This window comes from Callospermophilus lateralis, chromosome 18, assembly GCF_048772815.1.
Source record: "Callospermophilus lateralis isolate mCalLat2 chromosome 18, mCalLat2.hap1, whole genome shotgun sequence".
In the NCBI taxonomy this organism is placed as follows: domain Eukaryota; kingdom Metazoa; phylum Chordata; class Mammalia; order Rodentia; family Sciuridae; genus Callospermophilus; species Callospermophilus lateralis.
This window is the reverse complement of record NC_135322.1, coordinates 6,602,628-6,618,037: the sequence shown is the minus strand read 5'-3', so window position 1 is coordinate 6,618,037 and position 15,410 is coordinate 6,602,628. Positions and strand designations below refer to the sequence as shown.

The 15,410-nt window shown below is 50.2% G+C and overlaps 1 protein-coding gene across 1 annotated transcript; it reads right to left on the bottom strand.

Annotated features, from left to right (window-relative positions):
* Nucleotides 1-226: 226 nt before the first annotated feature.
* On the bottom strand, nucleotides 227-7,001 carry Il4i1 (interleukin 4 induced 1). The gene is made up of 7 exons (XM_076839340.2): nucleotides 6,736-7,001; nucleotides 6,412-6,650; nucleotides 4,969-5,081; nucleotides 4,071-4,272; nucleotides 2,368-2,436; nucleotides 1,926-2,062; nucleotides 227-1,544 (listed from the first exon to the last, which is right to left on the bottom strand). Exons 1-7 carry the CDS (start codon nucleotides 6,746-6,748, stop codon nucleotides 227-229), a joined length of 2,091 nt encoding a protein of 696 aa, XP_076695455.2. The 5' UTR covers nucleotides 6,749-7,001.
* Nucleotides 7,002-15,410: the final 8,409 nt, after the last annotated feature.

The window sequence follows — 15,410 nt, the reverse complement described above, 5'->3', positions numbered from 1 at the left end:
CCTGGTTGGGTGGGGAGCACTGTAACACTAGTAGTGCATAGTCTGTCCTGTCCCCTTCCCCCATAGAACCCCCTGTCAAGGAAGAAGCTAGGGACAGCTTCTGGGGCTCCAGGATAGGCCCCTTCCCTTTGAACTGCAGGGCTAGTAGCTCTTGTCCAGGCAAACTGGGGAAGCAACTGAGCAGGGAGGGGGCTGAATCACATGACTTTTTCTGAAAATACTTTATTTAATTCAAGCCGCTAAGGCGGTTGGTGTGCTGGACAGATGGGAGCTGATGGGCTGCACCATGGGTGGGTTCTCCTTTTCCCTCTCTGCATGGGGGATAGCTGGCTTCCTCCTGGACATCTCCCTGCCTCTCGTGGACCACATCCACGTGTGTCACATGGACCACGTGCTGCTCGCGGGGCTCCTGCTGGTCCATGCGCTGGTCCACGCGCTGCGGCTGCGGCTGCGGCGGCTGCTGCTGCTGCTGCGGCTGCTGCTGCGGCTGCTGCTGCGGCTGTGGCGGCTGCGGCGGCTGCTGCTGCTCCTGCTGGTCCACGTGGTGCTCGTGGTCCACGTGGTGCTCATGGTCCACGTGGTGCTCGTGGTCCACGTGGTGCTCATGGTCCACGTGGTGCTCGTGGTCCACATGCCCTTCGTGGTCCACATGCGGCTCATGGTCCACGTGCCCCTCGTGGACCCTTTCTATGTGTCCCTCCACGTGCCCCTCGTGGACCCTTTCTACTACATGCATCTCCACACGCCCTTCTTTGCCCTTATCCACACGCCCAGGCCATTCCCGGGTGTTGATTTTTATGGCGACCCGCAGAGCCGACTTGACAGCCGTCTCCACCCAGCCATGTGGGTGGGCAGTGTGCTCCCCAGCGAAGTAGATGCGGCCGTAGGGGACCACCCAGTCGAAGTCCTGCCCATCGTCCTGGTCAGTTTGCCAGAGAAACGGCGGCTGCACCACGAAGCCACCCTGGCTATGTGGGTCATCCTCCCAGCGCTTAACGACACCGCTGCCGTCCCAGAGCCGGTACACAAGTGGCCCGTGCAGCGTCGCCAAATCGTTGAGTGCCAAGCGCATCGCGTCATTCTGGCTAAGGCCAGCGAACACAGCCGCGGAGTCTGCCCACGTGTAGGAGGCCAGAAGCAGCGCGCCCTCATCTGGTGCCGGGTAGAATATCTGACGCGATGGGCGATCGGTGTTCGAATGGCCGCCTTCAATACGCTCGTCACGCCAGAAGGCCCGACGGAAGCTTAGGAACACTTTGGTGGCCGGCACATAGTGTAGTTGGCGCAGCGCCTCCTGCCGCTTGTGTGACAGTGGCGGTGAGAAGGTGATGCGCTGCAGCGCGGGCCCGCTTGCAGTCAGTAGCACTACATCTGCCGTCAGTGCCTTCGGATTCCGCGACGTGCGCGAGGTCGCAATGTGCACGCGCACTTCTTGCATGCCCTGAGTTATCGCTATGACCGGAGCGTTCAGCAGCACTGGCCCCGACAGCGAGCTCAATAGCGCACGCGGCAGCAGGTCCCAGCCGCCCACGATGCGGCTGTACCTGTGGTCAGGCATAAGCGTGAGTGGATATTTACAGCGGGATTCTTCAGCGCAGGCCCCGGTGCGTTACTTGCTCCTATTGGCACCCCCGTCATCCCCCTCATCCTCTCCACCCCTCTCTGGACCTCAAGGGCAGGAGGCCCGCAGAGTAGGGGATATATGACCCGAAACCACACCTCTTCTCTGGGTTACACCCTTCTGCAGGAACCTTTCTTACCAGGTCCTCTGGAGGACCTCTGTTGCCCAGCAAGCGGGACCAGACCAGAGGGACTGGCCTCTCCAATCCTTTAGCCCATTCCTTCACCCCTGCAGACCGCGCCCTTCACGCCAGCTCCACCAACCCACTTCGGGTTGGGGTTGGCCTCACCCATCCGATGCTCACCGGAGCCGGTCGCTGAGACAGCTGTGCGCCCGCAAGGCCTCAGTGAAGCTGAGGTGGAAAAATCCGTCCTTGGACATCACGTCTCCCAGAAGCTGCACGGCGGACTGGCTCAGGTTGCTTTCCCAAACGAGGTATTCCTGCGGGGCCAATGAAGGCCCAAATCAGGGCCCAGGTAGGCTGCACCTGCCAGCGGTCAGCTCTGTCCCTGCTTCCCTGAGAATCTTTCCCTAGCTGGGTCTCCTGTTTATATGCCCTGGACCTTAAAGATTTGGTCCCCTCTTGTAATGGATGAGGGAAAAAGAGGTTCAAAAAATGGGCGTGTCCAGCCCCAGGGGAAGGGAGCAGTCACACTGGAGCCTCAGATTCCTTACTTCTTTGGGAAAGCCCCGTGGACACCCTCTTTGCCTTCATTTCTGACAGCAAAATCGAAGCCACCACTCACCAGAAGCGTGAGCCTGTCAAATCTCTTCATTGCCTTTCTGCAGCCCAGCACCATGACTTCTTTGAGGGCCTGTCCAGGAATAAGCAGATGGTGCCAGCAGGAAGGGCTGGGTTCCCCTGGTTCTGCCCAAGGCCAGACATCCACCACTCCTTCAAGCCCCCAGGCCTCCACCATCAGCACTGCCCTCCACTGCAACTCAGTTGTCACCATGGGGAGGAGTACTCTTAAGTGTTCATTCCCCTCACCCCTCATTTGTTCAGTCCAGCCTAGGATTGTGTCTGTGCCAGTTGTGCTGTGTCCTTCTGGATCATTGCTGGCATGGACAGAAGATGAGTCCCCTCTGCTGTCAGCACCAACAAGACATGATGGCTAAGAAGGTGTAATTCCCCAGCCTTTCTCTTGACCACTACCCTCTGGCCTCCTCTTAGCCCGGTGTTCCAGGTCCCACCAGCTCCTTGGTCAACCTTTCTCAAGGCAGCCCTGATTCTACAGAACAATGGCCAGTGCCTCGGCTGCCCTTAGTTCTCTCCTACCTTCATTGCTGCACTGTGGCTTCCTGCCTTATCTATTCCTGACACCGTGATCAACCTTTTCAGTCTTTCAGTTTCCTACCAGAAGCCTTGCCGCTCGGGTCAGATTTCAGCCTTCTCATTTGTCCACCTGCTTCTCACTCCCGACCAGGAACTCCCCACAGAAGGATGTGCCCCTTCACTCTCCACTCACTCACTCAGCTAGCATTTCCCTAGGCTCCCTGTACTATCAAGTGTCAGGTCACAGAGCTGACCAGGACTTGGTGCTCACCCTTGTCCATGGGGGAAATGGACAAGTAAGGGGCTCCTGGAGTGGGTTGTGGCCAGTCCACCCTAAGGGCATCTGGAAGGTCTCCTGGAGGGGAGCTGGCTCAAGGGATAGACAGGAGTTCCTTGGTGGGGAAGGAAAGCAGAGCAAGCAGGAGGTGTGGTGGGGGTGCAGGTATGGGATGACAGATGAGCATAGCAGGCTTCGAAGAGCAAAGAGCAGGTGCATCTGGACCACTAGGAGGACTTTGGGGGTAACATAAATTTCTTAGAAAAGAAGCAGAGGCTGGAGAGCTGGGGGAATTAAGGCCATTCAGAGCTGACACCTGAGTCTAGGGACTGTGACTTTGTCCTGGAAGGTCTGAGGAGTCAAAGAGGGCTGTGAGCAGGGTTAGCTCTGAGTGGGAACACTCTTCTGGTGCAGCAGGCTGGGCAGCCATGGAAGAGACTGGGGTGAGGGTTCAAGGAGAGGATGGGTGTGGGCTTGGGCTTGGGCTGGACACAGAGATGGGAACATGCAGAGGGGGTAGTAAAGAAGGGAGTGTGGATGATGATGACACCTGTGGGTCTGCCCCATGACTTGGGGCTGGTAGAATCATTGTAAGAAGGAACCTGGGAGTACGAATGGGTTTAGGGAAAGATACTAAGCTCAGTACAGCTGAGGGGTGGCCAGGGGACATGGCACAGGTCTGGGTTGCAGGAAATAGATTTAGGAAACATCACCTGGGTGATCAGTTTTAGTCAAAGGTATAGAAAGGTGAGGTGGTCCAGTTCAGAGTGCAGTGGGAAGGGGAAGCTTGTGGCAGGGGGAGCTAAAGGCAAGAGCCAGAGGCAGGAGATGATTAGGGACGACTGGGAAGGTGGGGCACAGAAGGTCAGGGTGGAGGAGGACAAGGGGCCACCTACTTTGTGGAGAGCCATCTGGTAGATTCCTTCAGGTGAATGACCCTTCTCCTTGGGTCGCAGGTTGTAACCCAGCTTCTCGGGCATCTTCTCTACCACGTAGTTCCGCAGCTTCATGTCATTCACTTCTGTCCATGTGTTCTCATCATATTGGGTAAATTTTGTCAGATTGAGTCCCAGGCTCTTGCAAAGCTCCTGAAGGATCCTGTGGGTGTGGGACAGGTTGGGTGAGGGCCAGAGTTGGCAGTCTTAGTGGGGTTTGGAGGAGGGAAGTGTGTATGGATGTGAGGCTGGGGTAGACTTGGGATCATCAGTGCTGGGGATGGGAATGAAATGTGGACAATGTTGGAAGGCTGAGGGTAGAACGAGGATGAGGACTGGGTCAGGAGCAGGGATTGTTTTCACTGGGGATGAAGTTGGAGCTTAGATTTGATTTGAGAACAGGAACAGAGTTCAGGATGGATAGAGGTTAGGGATGGGGAAAGGGCCAGAGGCAGTGGCCACGCTTGTGCCTGGGGTCCTGAGGGTGTTGGGAGAGGGAGAACTGGGGAGGCTTGAAGGGGATGGGATGGTGCTGGCTTGGGCTAGGGGCTCTGGCTGTATAAGATGACCTAAGTCCTGCAGCAGGTACCACAGCAGGGCTGGTGCCAGGGAACCATGAAGTTAGGAGAAAGATAAAGTTGCAGATTAGATTTAAATCCAATTTGTGTGGGACATCTAGGTTTGAGGATGAGACACTGGAGTGCTGTGCTCATTGCTAGAGCACTTGCCTAGCATGCATGAGGCTCTGGGTTCCATGAAAACAAATGAAGACACTGGAGCCTAGAACTGGGATAAAATTGGGGTTCTGGTTGTATCTGGGTACAGAGGTGGGGCTGGGGGCAGCCAGATCAGGCCTCACCTGTGGGAATTGGGCATGCGCATAGCTCCCAGCTCCCCAATCCAGCCTGTCTTCCGGTCCCGGAAGGTAAGGATGCGGCCCCCAATTCTATTATCTGCCTCCAGGATGGTGACCTGAGAGATGAGGGGAAAGTGAGGACCTTTAGTTCCTTCTACTAAGCTTCCCACCCCTGCCAGACCCTCCCTTCCTCCATCCTACAGTGGTGTGATCTAGATCAGAAGATTGCTTTCTTCCTCCTTCCTCTCCCCCTTTTTTTTCCCCACCCCCCAGAGTACAGGGTACTGAACCCAGAAGTGCTCTACTACTGAGCTACATCCCCAGCCCTTTCTATTTTGAGACAAGGTCTCGGACTTGCAATCCTCCTGGTTGAAAGATTCCTTTCTTTATGGGTGGTGAGAGGAGCTGGAAAGAACAGAAAATGGGCATTTCCAGCAGGAAGGCCAATGGCTGGATTGCAGAGGGACTTCCCAGCTTAGGAAAGGAATAGGGTGATTTCCCATATGCATAGAAGTCCCTGGGCTGGCCCATTCTCATTCTTGGATTTCAATAGGGAACACTGTGGTTAGACCTCAGGTGTCACCTCCACTTGGAGTTTCTACCTCTATCAAACACAAATCCCCATCCTGGCTCCCACCTGATATTTAGAGTGATTTAGAGCTGGGTGCAGTGGTACACACCTGTAATCCCAGTGACTCAGGAGGCTGAGGCAGAAGATGGCAAGTTTGAGGCCAGCCTCAGCAATTTAGCAAGGCCCTAAGAAACTTACCAAGACCCTATCTCAAAATAAAAGATAAGTAGCTGGGAGTGGTGGCACATGACTTTAATTTCTTTGGTTTGGGAGGCTGAGGCAAGAGGATCACAAGTTCAAAGCCAGGCTCAGCAATTTAGTGAGGCCCTAAACAATTCAGTGAGACTCTGTCTCTAAATAAAATATTAAAAAGGGCTGGGGATGTGGCTTAGTGGTTAAGTGCCCCTGGGTTCAATCCCTAGTACCAAAAAACAAAAAACCAACAACCAAAAGAGTGATTTAAGCAAGGTACAGTGGCTCATGCATGTAATCCCACTGGCTCAGAAGGCTGAGATAGAATTGCAAGTTCAAAGCCAGCCTCTGCAATGGTGAGGCACTAAGCAACTCAGTGAGACTCTGTCTCTAAATAATATACAAAAAAGGGCTGTGGCTTAGTGGTTGGGTACCCCTGAGTTCAGTCTGGCAGCCTCCCTGGACTGGAAAGTACCAGTACGAAAAAAAATAAATAAATAAATAAATAAAAGACTGAGGAGTGGGACTGGGCACGTCAAAGATCTCTCAGGGCAAACATGTTAGAGCAGGGGTTTCAGGAGAAAGGATAGGTCTCTTTCTATCCCCACCACTCTGCCTACACAGGTAGGATATGGTGTCCTCCACCCAGGACTCCCAGGGAGACTGTAAAAAGCACTTCTCACCTTGTGTCCAGCATTGCTGAGCACCTTGGCAGCCACCAGCCCAGCCACGCCAGCACCAACTACAATCACTTTCTGGGGCTTCAAGGTCCGATTGAGGCCCAAGGTCACCACCTTGAGTAGCTGCTCGTAGTCAGGATCGTGCATGCATTTCTCAAAGGGGTCCTGGCTGAAAGCCACCTTCCAGTCCAGGGAGGCTGCCAGACTGAGGAGGATTGGCACAAGGGTGAGGAGGCGCAGGGCTGAGAACAGGAGGAAAGGGTCAGTGCACACATGGGGGCAGGATTCTGCCCCGCTTGTCCCATGGCCCCTCCCCTGCTTACTTACCCAACTGGGCCATGACTCTCAGGTGGGAGATGCTGTCTGGGGTGGAGGAAAAGCAGGGGCCACTGTGACCAGAGCCTGTGTTCTCCCAAGCCTGTCTCCCTGTGGAGTGCCTGGCTAAGCCCTTGCCCTGCAGCCGTCTTTCTCTCTGGGCTTCTGTGTCCCCTGACTTGGCCCTCCTTCTCCTGCCTGCCTGCCTCTGCTCTTATCTCCCGGTTTCTGCCCCTCTTTCCCCGCTGTTTCTTCTCTCTGCCCTCCTTCTCCGTCTTCTCATCTGACAGTCTCTTGTTTCTCTTTGTCCTCCCCTCTCCCTCTCAGTCCAGGTCTCTGCAGGCTCCTCTCTTCATACCCTGACACCAGCCTCTGTAGCTCTACCTTCAGTTCTCTGAGGACTAGCTGGCTCTGCTGCCCCTCTCTCTTCTTAAACTAGCTGGCCCCACCCTCCCTTTCTTTGGGAAGTCGGGCTGGGGAAATGAAACTGCTTGTTTGGAATCTCAGATGTCAGAAGCTAACAGAGGCTGCAGGGGCAGCCAAGGGGGAAAGGGGTTGGGAGGAAGTAACTCACTCTATTTTCTGATAAATTGGTATTCAGGTAACCATGCTGAGGGTGGGGACTGCCCCCTGAGCCTGCCCCATCCTGGTTACCAGGTCCCTGTTTCTACTTCCCCTGTGCTCTCTGCTCCTGGACTCTTGGGGCAGGGGGACCATGGGTTTCTTGTCTTGGGGCTTCATGTGCCTGGACCAGACCTCCTTTCTCCTGAGTCCCTCCCTCTGTTAGCTATGGCTGTGCTTGCAGGGCCCCTGCTGGCTCCATTTCCCTTCCCATTTACCATTTGAGCTTTAATTTCCCCTCTATGGAATGAGAACAGCAGTGTTCTCTTAGGCAGCAGTGCAATGGGCAGGCTGTAGGCTCTAGGTCAGCCTGCCTTGGTCCTGGATCCAGTGCCTGCCACCCTCTGAGCAGGGTCTTGCCCTCTCTTTTTTTTTTAAAACTATTTTTTTAAATATTTATTTTTTAGTTTTTTCGGCGGACACAACATCTTTGTTTTATATGTGGTGCTGAGGATCGAACCTGGGCCGCACGCATGCCAGGCGAGCGCGCTACCACTTGAGCCATATCCCCAGCCCAGGGTCTTGCCCTCTCTATGGTCCCTATGTGCTGCTGTCAAGTGGGGGCTGTTACAGTGTAATGGGATGGGGTGCATCCTGGTAAGATCCTATAGACAGCATCTTGATTAGATTAGAACCTGCCCCTCTGGTCAGCTACTGTGGCTGCAGGGACATTGGGGTTTCCTATGTGGCCACCTAGCAGGTGAATGCTTGCCCCTCCTTTCCATCCCTGCCTTGAGAATTACCATGTACTCTGTGCAGGCCACAGTGTGGGGTGGCACCTTGAAGAAATGGCTTCCTCCTTTGTTCTTTGCCACAAGGTCTTCATGTCAGGCAGCAGTGAGACCAGGTGACTTGGAGTCATCTCTGAGCCATTTTTTTTTTCTTTTTTTGGTACCAGGGATTGAACTCAGGGGTACTCGACCACTGAGTCACATCCCCATCCCTATTTTGTATTTTATTTAGAGACAGGGTCTCACTGACTTGCTTGGCCCCTCTTTTTTTTTTTTTTTTTTTTTTTTGCTGAGGCTGGCTTTGAATTCCCAATCCTCCTGCCTCAGCCTCCGGAGCTGTTGGGATTACAGGTGTGCACAACCATGCCTGGTTTATCTCTTGAGTTTCTACACTTAAGTCCCTAAACCAATGATGAAGAAGCAATCAGGGATTAGAGAGAGGGAGGAGTGGCTGAGGAGAAAAGTCAGAGGCAGCTGGTTCTCTAGCTAGGGTGGGGGCATTACCAAGAAAGAGTAGGCTGGGAAATTCTGCAGTAAATCAAAGGAGGATGTGGTTTGGTACAGAAGACTGGGTACACAGGAGGACTGGGTGCATAGGAGTGAGTCAGAGAAATTGATGAAGGGGTTGGGGCGAAATCGGTGAGCTGGACAGATCCTGAATGCTGACAGAAAAAGCTCAAGTCAGGGGCCAGGGTTGTGGCTCACTGGTAGAATGCTTGCCTAGCCTGTGTGAGGCACTGGGTTTGATCTCTGGCACCACATAAAAATAAACAAATAAAATAAAGGTATTGTGTCCATCTACAACTAAGAAAATATTAAAAAAGAAAAAGAAAAAGAAAAAAAAGCTCAAGTCAGCATGAACAGCAACAAGAGACTAAGGGACCTGTCCCACTGCAGTCTCCACTTGGGTTACTCTATGCTCAGGACTTTACATGCACTGTGATCCTTACAAGGCCTGCATTTGACAGATGAGGAAATTGAGGCTCAAAACGGCAAGGAGGACCACAAGACTCAAAGGGGAAAGACTTGCCAAGGTTCAATCAACGGTGGGAGCAGTTGCACTGGGGATTCCTCAATCCTTGCTAGCCTGGCTCCTGACCTGAAGACCCTGGGCCTCCATATCCTCATCACATCCTACACCAGTTAAAGGAACTAGGAACCACCATGAAAGGGTGGAGGCGGCAGAGCCAAGGATTACTAACACACATCAGGGCAGGTGTTTGGGTCCCCAGGGTGGGTGAGTGAACCCCCCTTGTCCTTCTGGCAATGGGCTACTCTGTTCATTGCTCCCCCTTACCTGGCAGAATCTAGGGAGCAGGAGGGGAACATAAATGGAGGGTAGGGTCTTACTGCATAGAGCACTGTAAATCCTGAGCTACTGATAGCAGCTACTGTTCAGTAGTATTTAACTGTAGGCTAAATACATTTTACAGTGAAGAAAACTGAGGCCCAGCTAAGTCACTAGCTAGAGTGATGAGCCTGCATTTGATGTGTGTGCAGCCTGGCTGCAGGCTTGTGTTCTCAACTGCTTCTGCTATAACAAGCTCAGATTATTTTTTGTTTGTTTGTTTGTTTTTTTTTTTTGGTTCTAGGGATTGAACCCAGGGGCACTTTAACACCTAGCTACATCCACAGCACTTTTTATTTTTTGTATCTTTTTTTTTTTTCCCCCTAGTCTCATTGGTACTGACAATTGAATCCAGGGGCACTCTACCATTGAACTATATTCTCCTGTCCTATTTATTTATTTTTTTATTTTGAGACAAGGCCTCGCTAAGTTGCTGAGGCTGATCTCAAACTTGCAATCCACCTGCCTCAGCCTCCAAAGCTGCTGGGATTACAGGCGTATGCCACCACACCTGGCTCAGATTTATGCATCAGGGTAGGGTCTCTTTAGTTTGGCACTATTGACATTAAGGGCCAGATAATCTTGGGTGGAGCTGCTTTGTGCACTGCAGGATGCTGATTGGTTCCTCTGCCCACTAGATGTTATAGCACCCTATCCTCCACTAAAGTGCAACAACCAAAAATGTCTCTGGACACCACCAAGTGTTTCCAAGGGAAAGGGGTAAAGTGAGGGTGGGATCAGGGAGGTATGGGCCACCAAAGAAGAGTAGCAGAGGTTAGGCTTGGTGTCCTAGGTGTGGGCAGGAGACAGGACAGGATGCCCAGACAGATGGCCAAGGTCAGATAACAGGGTGAGAGGTGGGGTGGTACTGAGAGAGGGCCACACTAATTATCTGTTTGCTTCCTTGGTTTTGGGAAATCCTGGAATTTAAGATGGAATTTCAAGAAAACAACTTTAATCCTTCTAGGTAGAAACGGTCTTTAGGGGGAAAAAGCATACCCGGTGGTTTAGGTTTACTTCCAGAATCATAATGATAGTTCTAATGGGATTTAGGTCATATCCACAGCAGCCAAAGACCTGGCCCCGGCCCCACTGGAGGTCTCTGTGGCCCAACAGGGCAGGGAATGCTGATAGTGACCATGCAGACAGCCTGACATTTTGTAAGCTTTTCTGTATCTGAAGACCCTGAGTGGTCAATATTCAAATTTTCCCCAAGCCAGGAAAGGTGGCCCATGCCTATAATCCCAGCTACTCGGGAGGATAAGGCATGAGGATCCAAGTTTGGGGGCAGCCTAGGTAGCTTAGTGAGGTTGTGTCTCAAAAACAACAAACAAACAAACAAAGGGATGGGTGTAGCTCAGAGAGCTTGTTTAGCATGCATGAAATCCTGGATTCCTTTCCAGCACTGAAAAAGCAACAAAGCACTCCACAAGTCACAGAGGAACAGGGATTACCCAGGGAAGAGTCAGGGGGTCCAAGCCCTGGATGCAGGGGGCACAGGGAGCAAAGGACAAACTTACCAAAGGCCCCTGATATTTTGCCTGACCCTCAGAAAGGGGTTCTCTTCCCACAGAGCCCTCCTGTCCCTCCCTCCCCTGTTTCCAGAACACCCCTGAACCCCAGATGCAGGGGGAGGGGGCACTCACTGCATGGCCGGCTGTGGGGGGCTTTCTCAGTGCCCATGGCCTTTCTGGTTAGCCTGGGACAGAAGTCATCATCAGACATATGCAGAACTGGAACGAATGGCAGTGGCTTTGTCGTGCTGCCCTTGTTGGGTCAGAGATGCCAGGTCCTGGTGTGGGTTAGAGTAGTTGGGAGGCTGTGGGAGGGCAGACTTTCCTTTCCTAAAAGTGTGGTATCATGGAAACTTTTCAACATATATAAAAACAGACACACTAGGATGATGAAGCCAAGTGCTCTACCATCTCATAGCCCTGGTTTCTAATTACATTTTCTTCCTTCCCAAACTGGATTATTTTGAAGCAAATCCCAAATGTTGTTTTATAAATAAACACTTCAGGATATTTGTCTAAAACAGGGAAAGGCAAACTTTTCCAGTAAATATTTTAGGTTTTACAGGCCACATTTTTTTTTTTTTACTTTTAATTTATTTATTTATTCTAATTCACATGTCTCTGTTTCAACGTACCCATATTCAAACCAATATATAAGTGAGGGTGTGGCTATGTTCCAATAAAGCTTTATTCACAGTAACAGGGCCATAGTTTGCCATTCTTTCATCTAAAAGATAGGAAATTACTTGAGATTGAATCCAAGGGCGCTTAACTACTGAACCACATTCCAGCCCTTTAAAAATATTTTATTTAGATCCAGGGTCTCACTGAGTTGCTTAGGGCCTCACTAATTTGCTGAGGATGCCTTTGAACTAGCAATCCTCCTGCCTCAGCTTCCCGAGCCATGGGAATTTCAGGTGTGCACAACCCAACAAGAACTTACTTTTTTTTTTTTTTAAACTATAATACCACTATTACATTTTAAAATGGCAATAATTCTTTAGTATCACTAAACCAATGTTCATATTTTCCCAATTGTCTCATAATTTTTGTTTGAATCAAGATCAAATTGGAGTTCACAAGTACATTTGAGTGATGAGTGCTGTCACTTTTGGTTTTGTGGATTTGGGGGTTTTTTAGAACCAGGGATTGTGATGGGGTCCTTGGGGACCAGGTGAAGTGCTAGCAAGGCTGTGCAGGTCTGGTTCCTGCCACAGGAAAACCTTTTGATATTCATGGAGGTTGAGGCAGATGGTGTCTTGAGGTGAAATGGGATTAGGGGTACCCAGATAAGTCACTGAAGAGACCAGGTGTGTAGTGCTGTGGGACAAGTCTGGGGAAGCTGGAGTTATTTTGGCCTATGGGGAGTAAGGGGGTTTGCGGGGGCTGGCTGGTATCCCAGAAGCAGACCTGGCTCCCAGGGTGAGGGATTTCACTCTTGGAGAAATTGCATAAAGAGCTACTGCCCCTGAGGTTATGAGGGCAATTTTTTTTTTAATCTACATCTCCAGCCACACCCACCTCTTTCTTAAATTGGAGACAGGGTCTTACTAAGTTGAACTTGCTGGCTTTGAACTTGCAATCCTTTTGCCTCAGCTTCCCAAACTGCTGGACTTTTTTTGGTACCTGGGATTGAACCCCGGGGCACTTAACCACTAAGACACATCCCAGTCCTTTTTTATATTTAGAGGCAGGGTCTTGCCGAGTTGCTTAGGGCCTCCCTAACTTGCTGGGGCTGGGTTTGAACTCAAAATTCTCCTCAGCCTCAGCCCCACGAGCTGCTGGATTTATAGGCAGCATGCACTACCATGACTGGCAAGGGCTCAATATCTTTATTTATTTTTATGTGTTGCTGAGGATCGAACCCAGGGCCTCGCATGTGCTGGGCGAGCACTCTACTGCTGAGCCACAACCCCAGCCCCAGATTTTTTTTTTTTTTTTTTTTAAAGCTCTTAATTTTTGGGTTCCCTAAAATTTAGAAGCAGTGGCACGCTGGAGCTAGCTCCATCAGATTCACAAGAGCTGATTTAAATTTTCAGGGTTTTGTTTTGTAAGTAACTCAGTCTTAAAAAGATACCTACAATTTAATAAATATTATTATTTTTTTTTTGCAGTACCTAGGGATTAAACCCAGGGGCAGTCTACCACTGAGCTCCATTCCAGGAAACCCAATTTCCTCCAGAGTTGCTGGGATTACAGGCGTGCACCACCTCTTCATATCTGAGTATGTTTTACCCTATTACACATGCTCATGAAGTGAATGTATTTTCTGAATTGGTGTGTGTCCACTCTCAAATCTGTGTTCACCAACCTCTCGTGGACAGCTAGAAGTCAGCTATGGTGTGAGGAAACACACCATGCAAACTGGCATCTACTGCCTTTAGGCTTCCCCACTCCCAAGACTTACTGTTGAGACACTATCAGCTTGCCACTGCCAGGGAACCATCTATTCCCAACCTTCCACAGGGGACCAAGGCTACTCTTCTTCTGGAAACTTATACCCGTTTTAGAAATCTGACCTTTCCCATGCAAGCTGAGCCTGATGGTTTAAGGACATCATCTAGGGGAAGGGTCTGGGCTGTAAGGTGAGGGTCATCCCTAAACAGGGTAAAGGAATGCAGGGAGAGCTTTTGAGAATCACCTTTAAAAGCCTTGGATTCCAAATCTAGTCACCACCTGTTTGTTGTCTTCATAATAGTTAATGAAGAGGAACTTAAGAGGAGGGGCCAAATGCTGGACTGGCAAGGAAGCACATCTGCCTGTTTTCTTCCTGAAAAGGGACAAACTGCAGTTATAATGAAGCCATCATGCTAAGGGAGGCCCCAGTAGAGTGCTAATCCTGTTTATTCTTGGGGACCCTCCCTGACTCCCCCAGGCCTGCTGGGGTCATTTCCCTATGGATCCAGAGAACTATGCACAGTGATCCATATTTATCTTGCTTGTGTTCTTCAAAGTGGGGTGCCCAAGGCCCTCCAGGATGTGAGAAGAAAATATTAGAACTCCAATTTGCTTTTTATTTTTTAAATACAAGAAAGCTGAGAGTATAGCTCGACAGTAATACACAGGTAGCAGGTATGAGGCACAAAATCCCTCCTGCCCGCACCCCCACAAAAACCCAACTATAAAAGTAATTAAGCCTTACCCTTGTTTAATATGCAAGGAAATAAGAATGTTATATATTTTTTGTACTGGGGGTTAAACCCAGTGGCCCTTTACTACTCCACTCAGCCTTAGCAAAAATTCATTGAGATAGGGTCTCCTCATTTGCTTAGCGTCTTTCTAAACTTCTGAGGCAGGCCACGAGCTTGTGATTCTCCTGCCACAGTCTCCAGAGTTGCTGGGATTACAGGTGTGCATTACTGGGCCTGGCAGTGATAGGGATATTAAACACACACACATGAAACGTTTGCTCAAAATAGTTTTTTCTCTTCACATCTGAATGGCTCTTACCAGTGATGGGCAGAGAAACATTGCTCCATTTCCTAACTACATTGCTAGATCAGAACTGGTGTAAAAGCACATGCTCCAAAAACGGATAATGAAGGAATGAACACAGTGAAACAAGCAGTTTTTTTTTGTTGTTGTTGTTTTCTAAGGGATTGAGACCTTCCTTTGGGCAAAGGGATCAGACAGGCATGAAGGTCCACAGCAGAAAAAGGACAGTTAGCTGGCAGAGCTTTTAGGGAAAAGCCACTAGGGCAGTCAGGGCTCCCCTCCTCTAGTTCATTCTGCTTCCTCTCCTATGGCTTCTGCTGGAACTAAACTCTTGGTATTTATTTTTTTTTTTTTAGTTGTTGATGGACTTCATTTATTTATTTATATGCAAGTGCCGAGAATTGAACCCAGTGCCTCAAATATGTGAGGCAAGCACTATACCACTGAGCCACAACCCCACCCTTAAACTTTTGTTCTTTAGTGCCAAAGATAGTCCAAGGAAATAATCACTCATGACCTCAACTTTGGAAAACTTCTGGAAACTGGGTCATAAATCTCCAAAATATGTGGCCCAGCTTAGTGTTGAACAGACTAAGGAAAGCCAAAGGGCCAGATTCTCCATCCCCCAGAAGAATGAGACTCAAGTACTTGAGATCACTTGAGCCCATGGGGGTCTGGAGGGCTGAGGCAAATGGGGCTTTACCTGCAAAGTGCCCTCCCATACAAACCCACACTCTAGAGCTTCACCTCTTCACCACTGAAGCATAACCTTAATCCCACAGCTGGCCCTGTGACAGAGAGGAATGCAGTCTATGATGTCACTATGACATTTATACCTGCTGGGGTGGTGTCTTACATATGGTGGCAGATGACAACACTCACACATTATTTCAAGACAGGATTCTATAGAAAATATGGACCCTGCCTTGGTGCTGCTCTTCCACCTCTAGTAACTGTCCCACCAGAAGAAAGCCTGTCTTGAACTTGTGTTGCTTCCTCATCATAGGTCCAATCACATATTGACTGGTGTCTATAAAC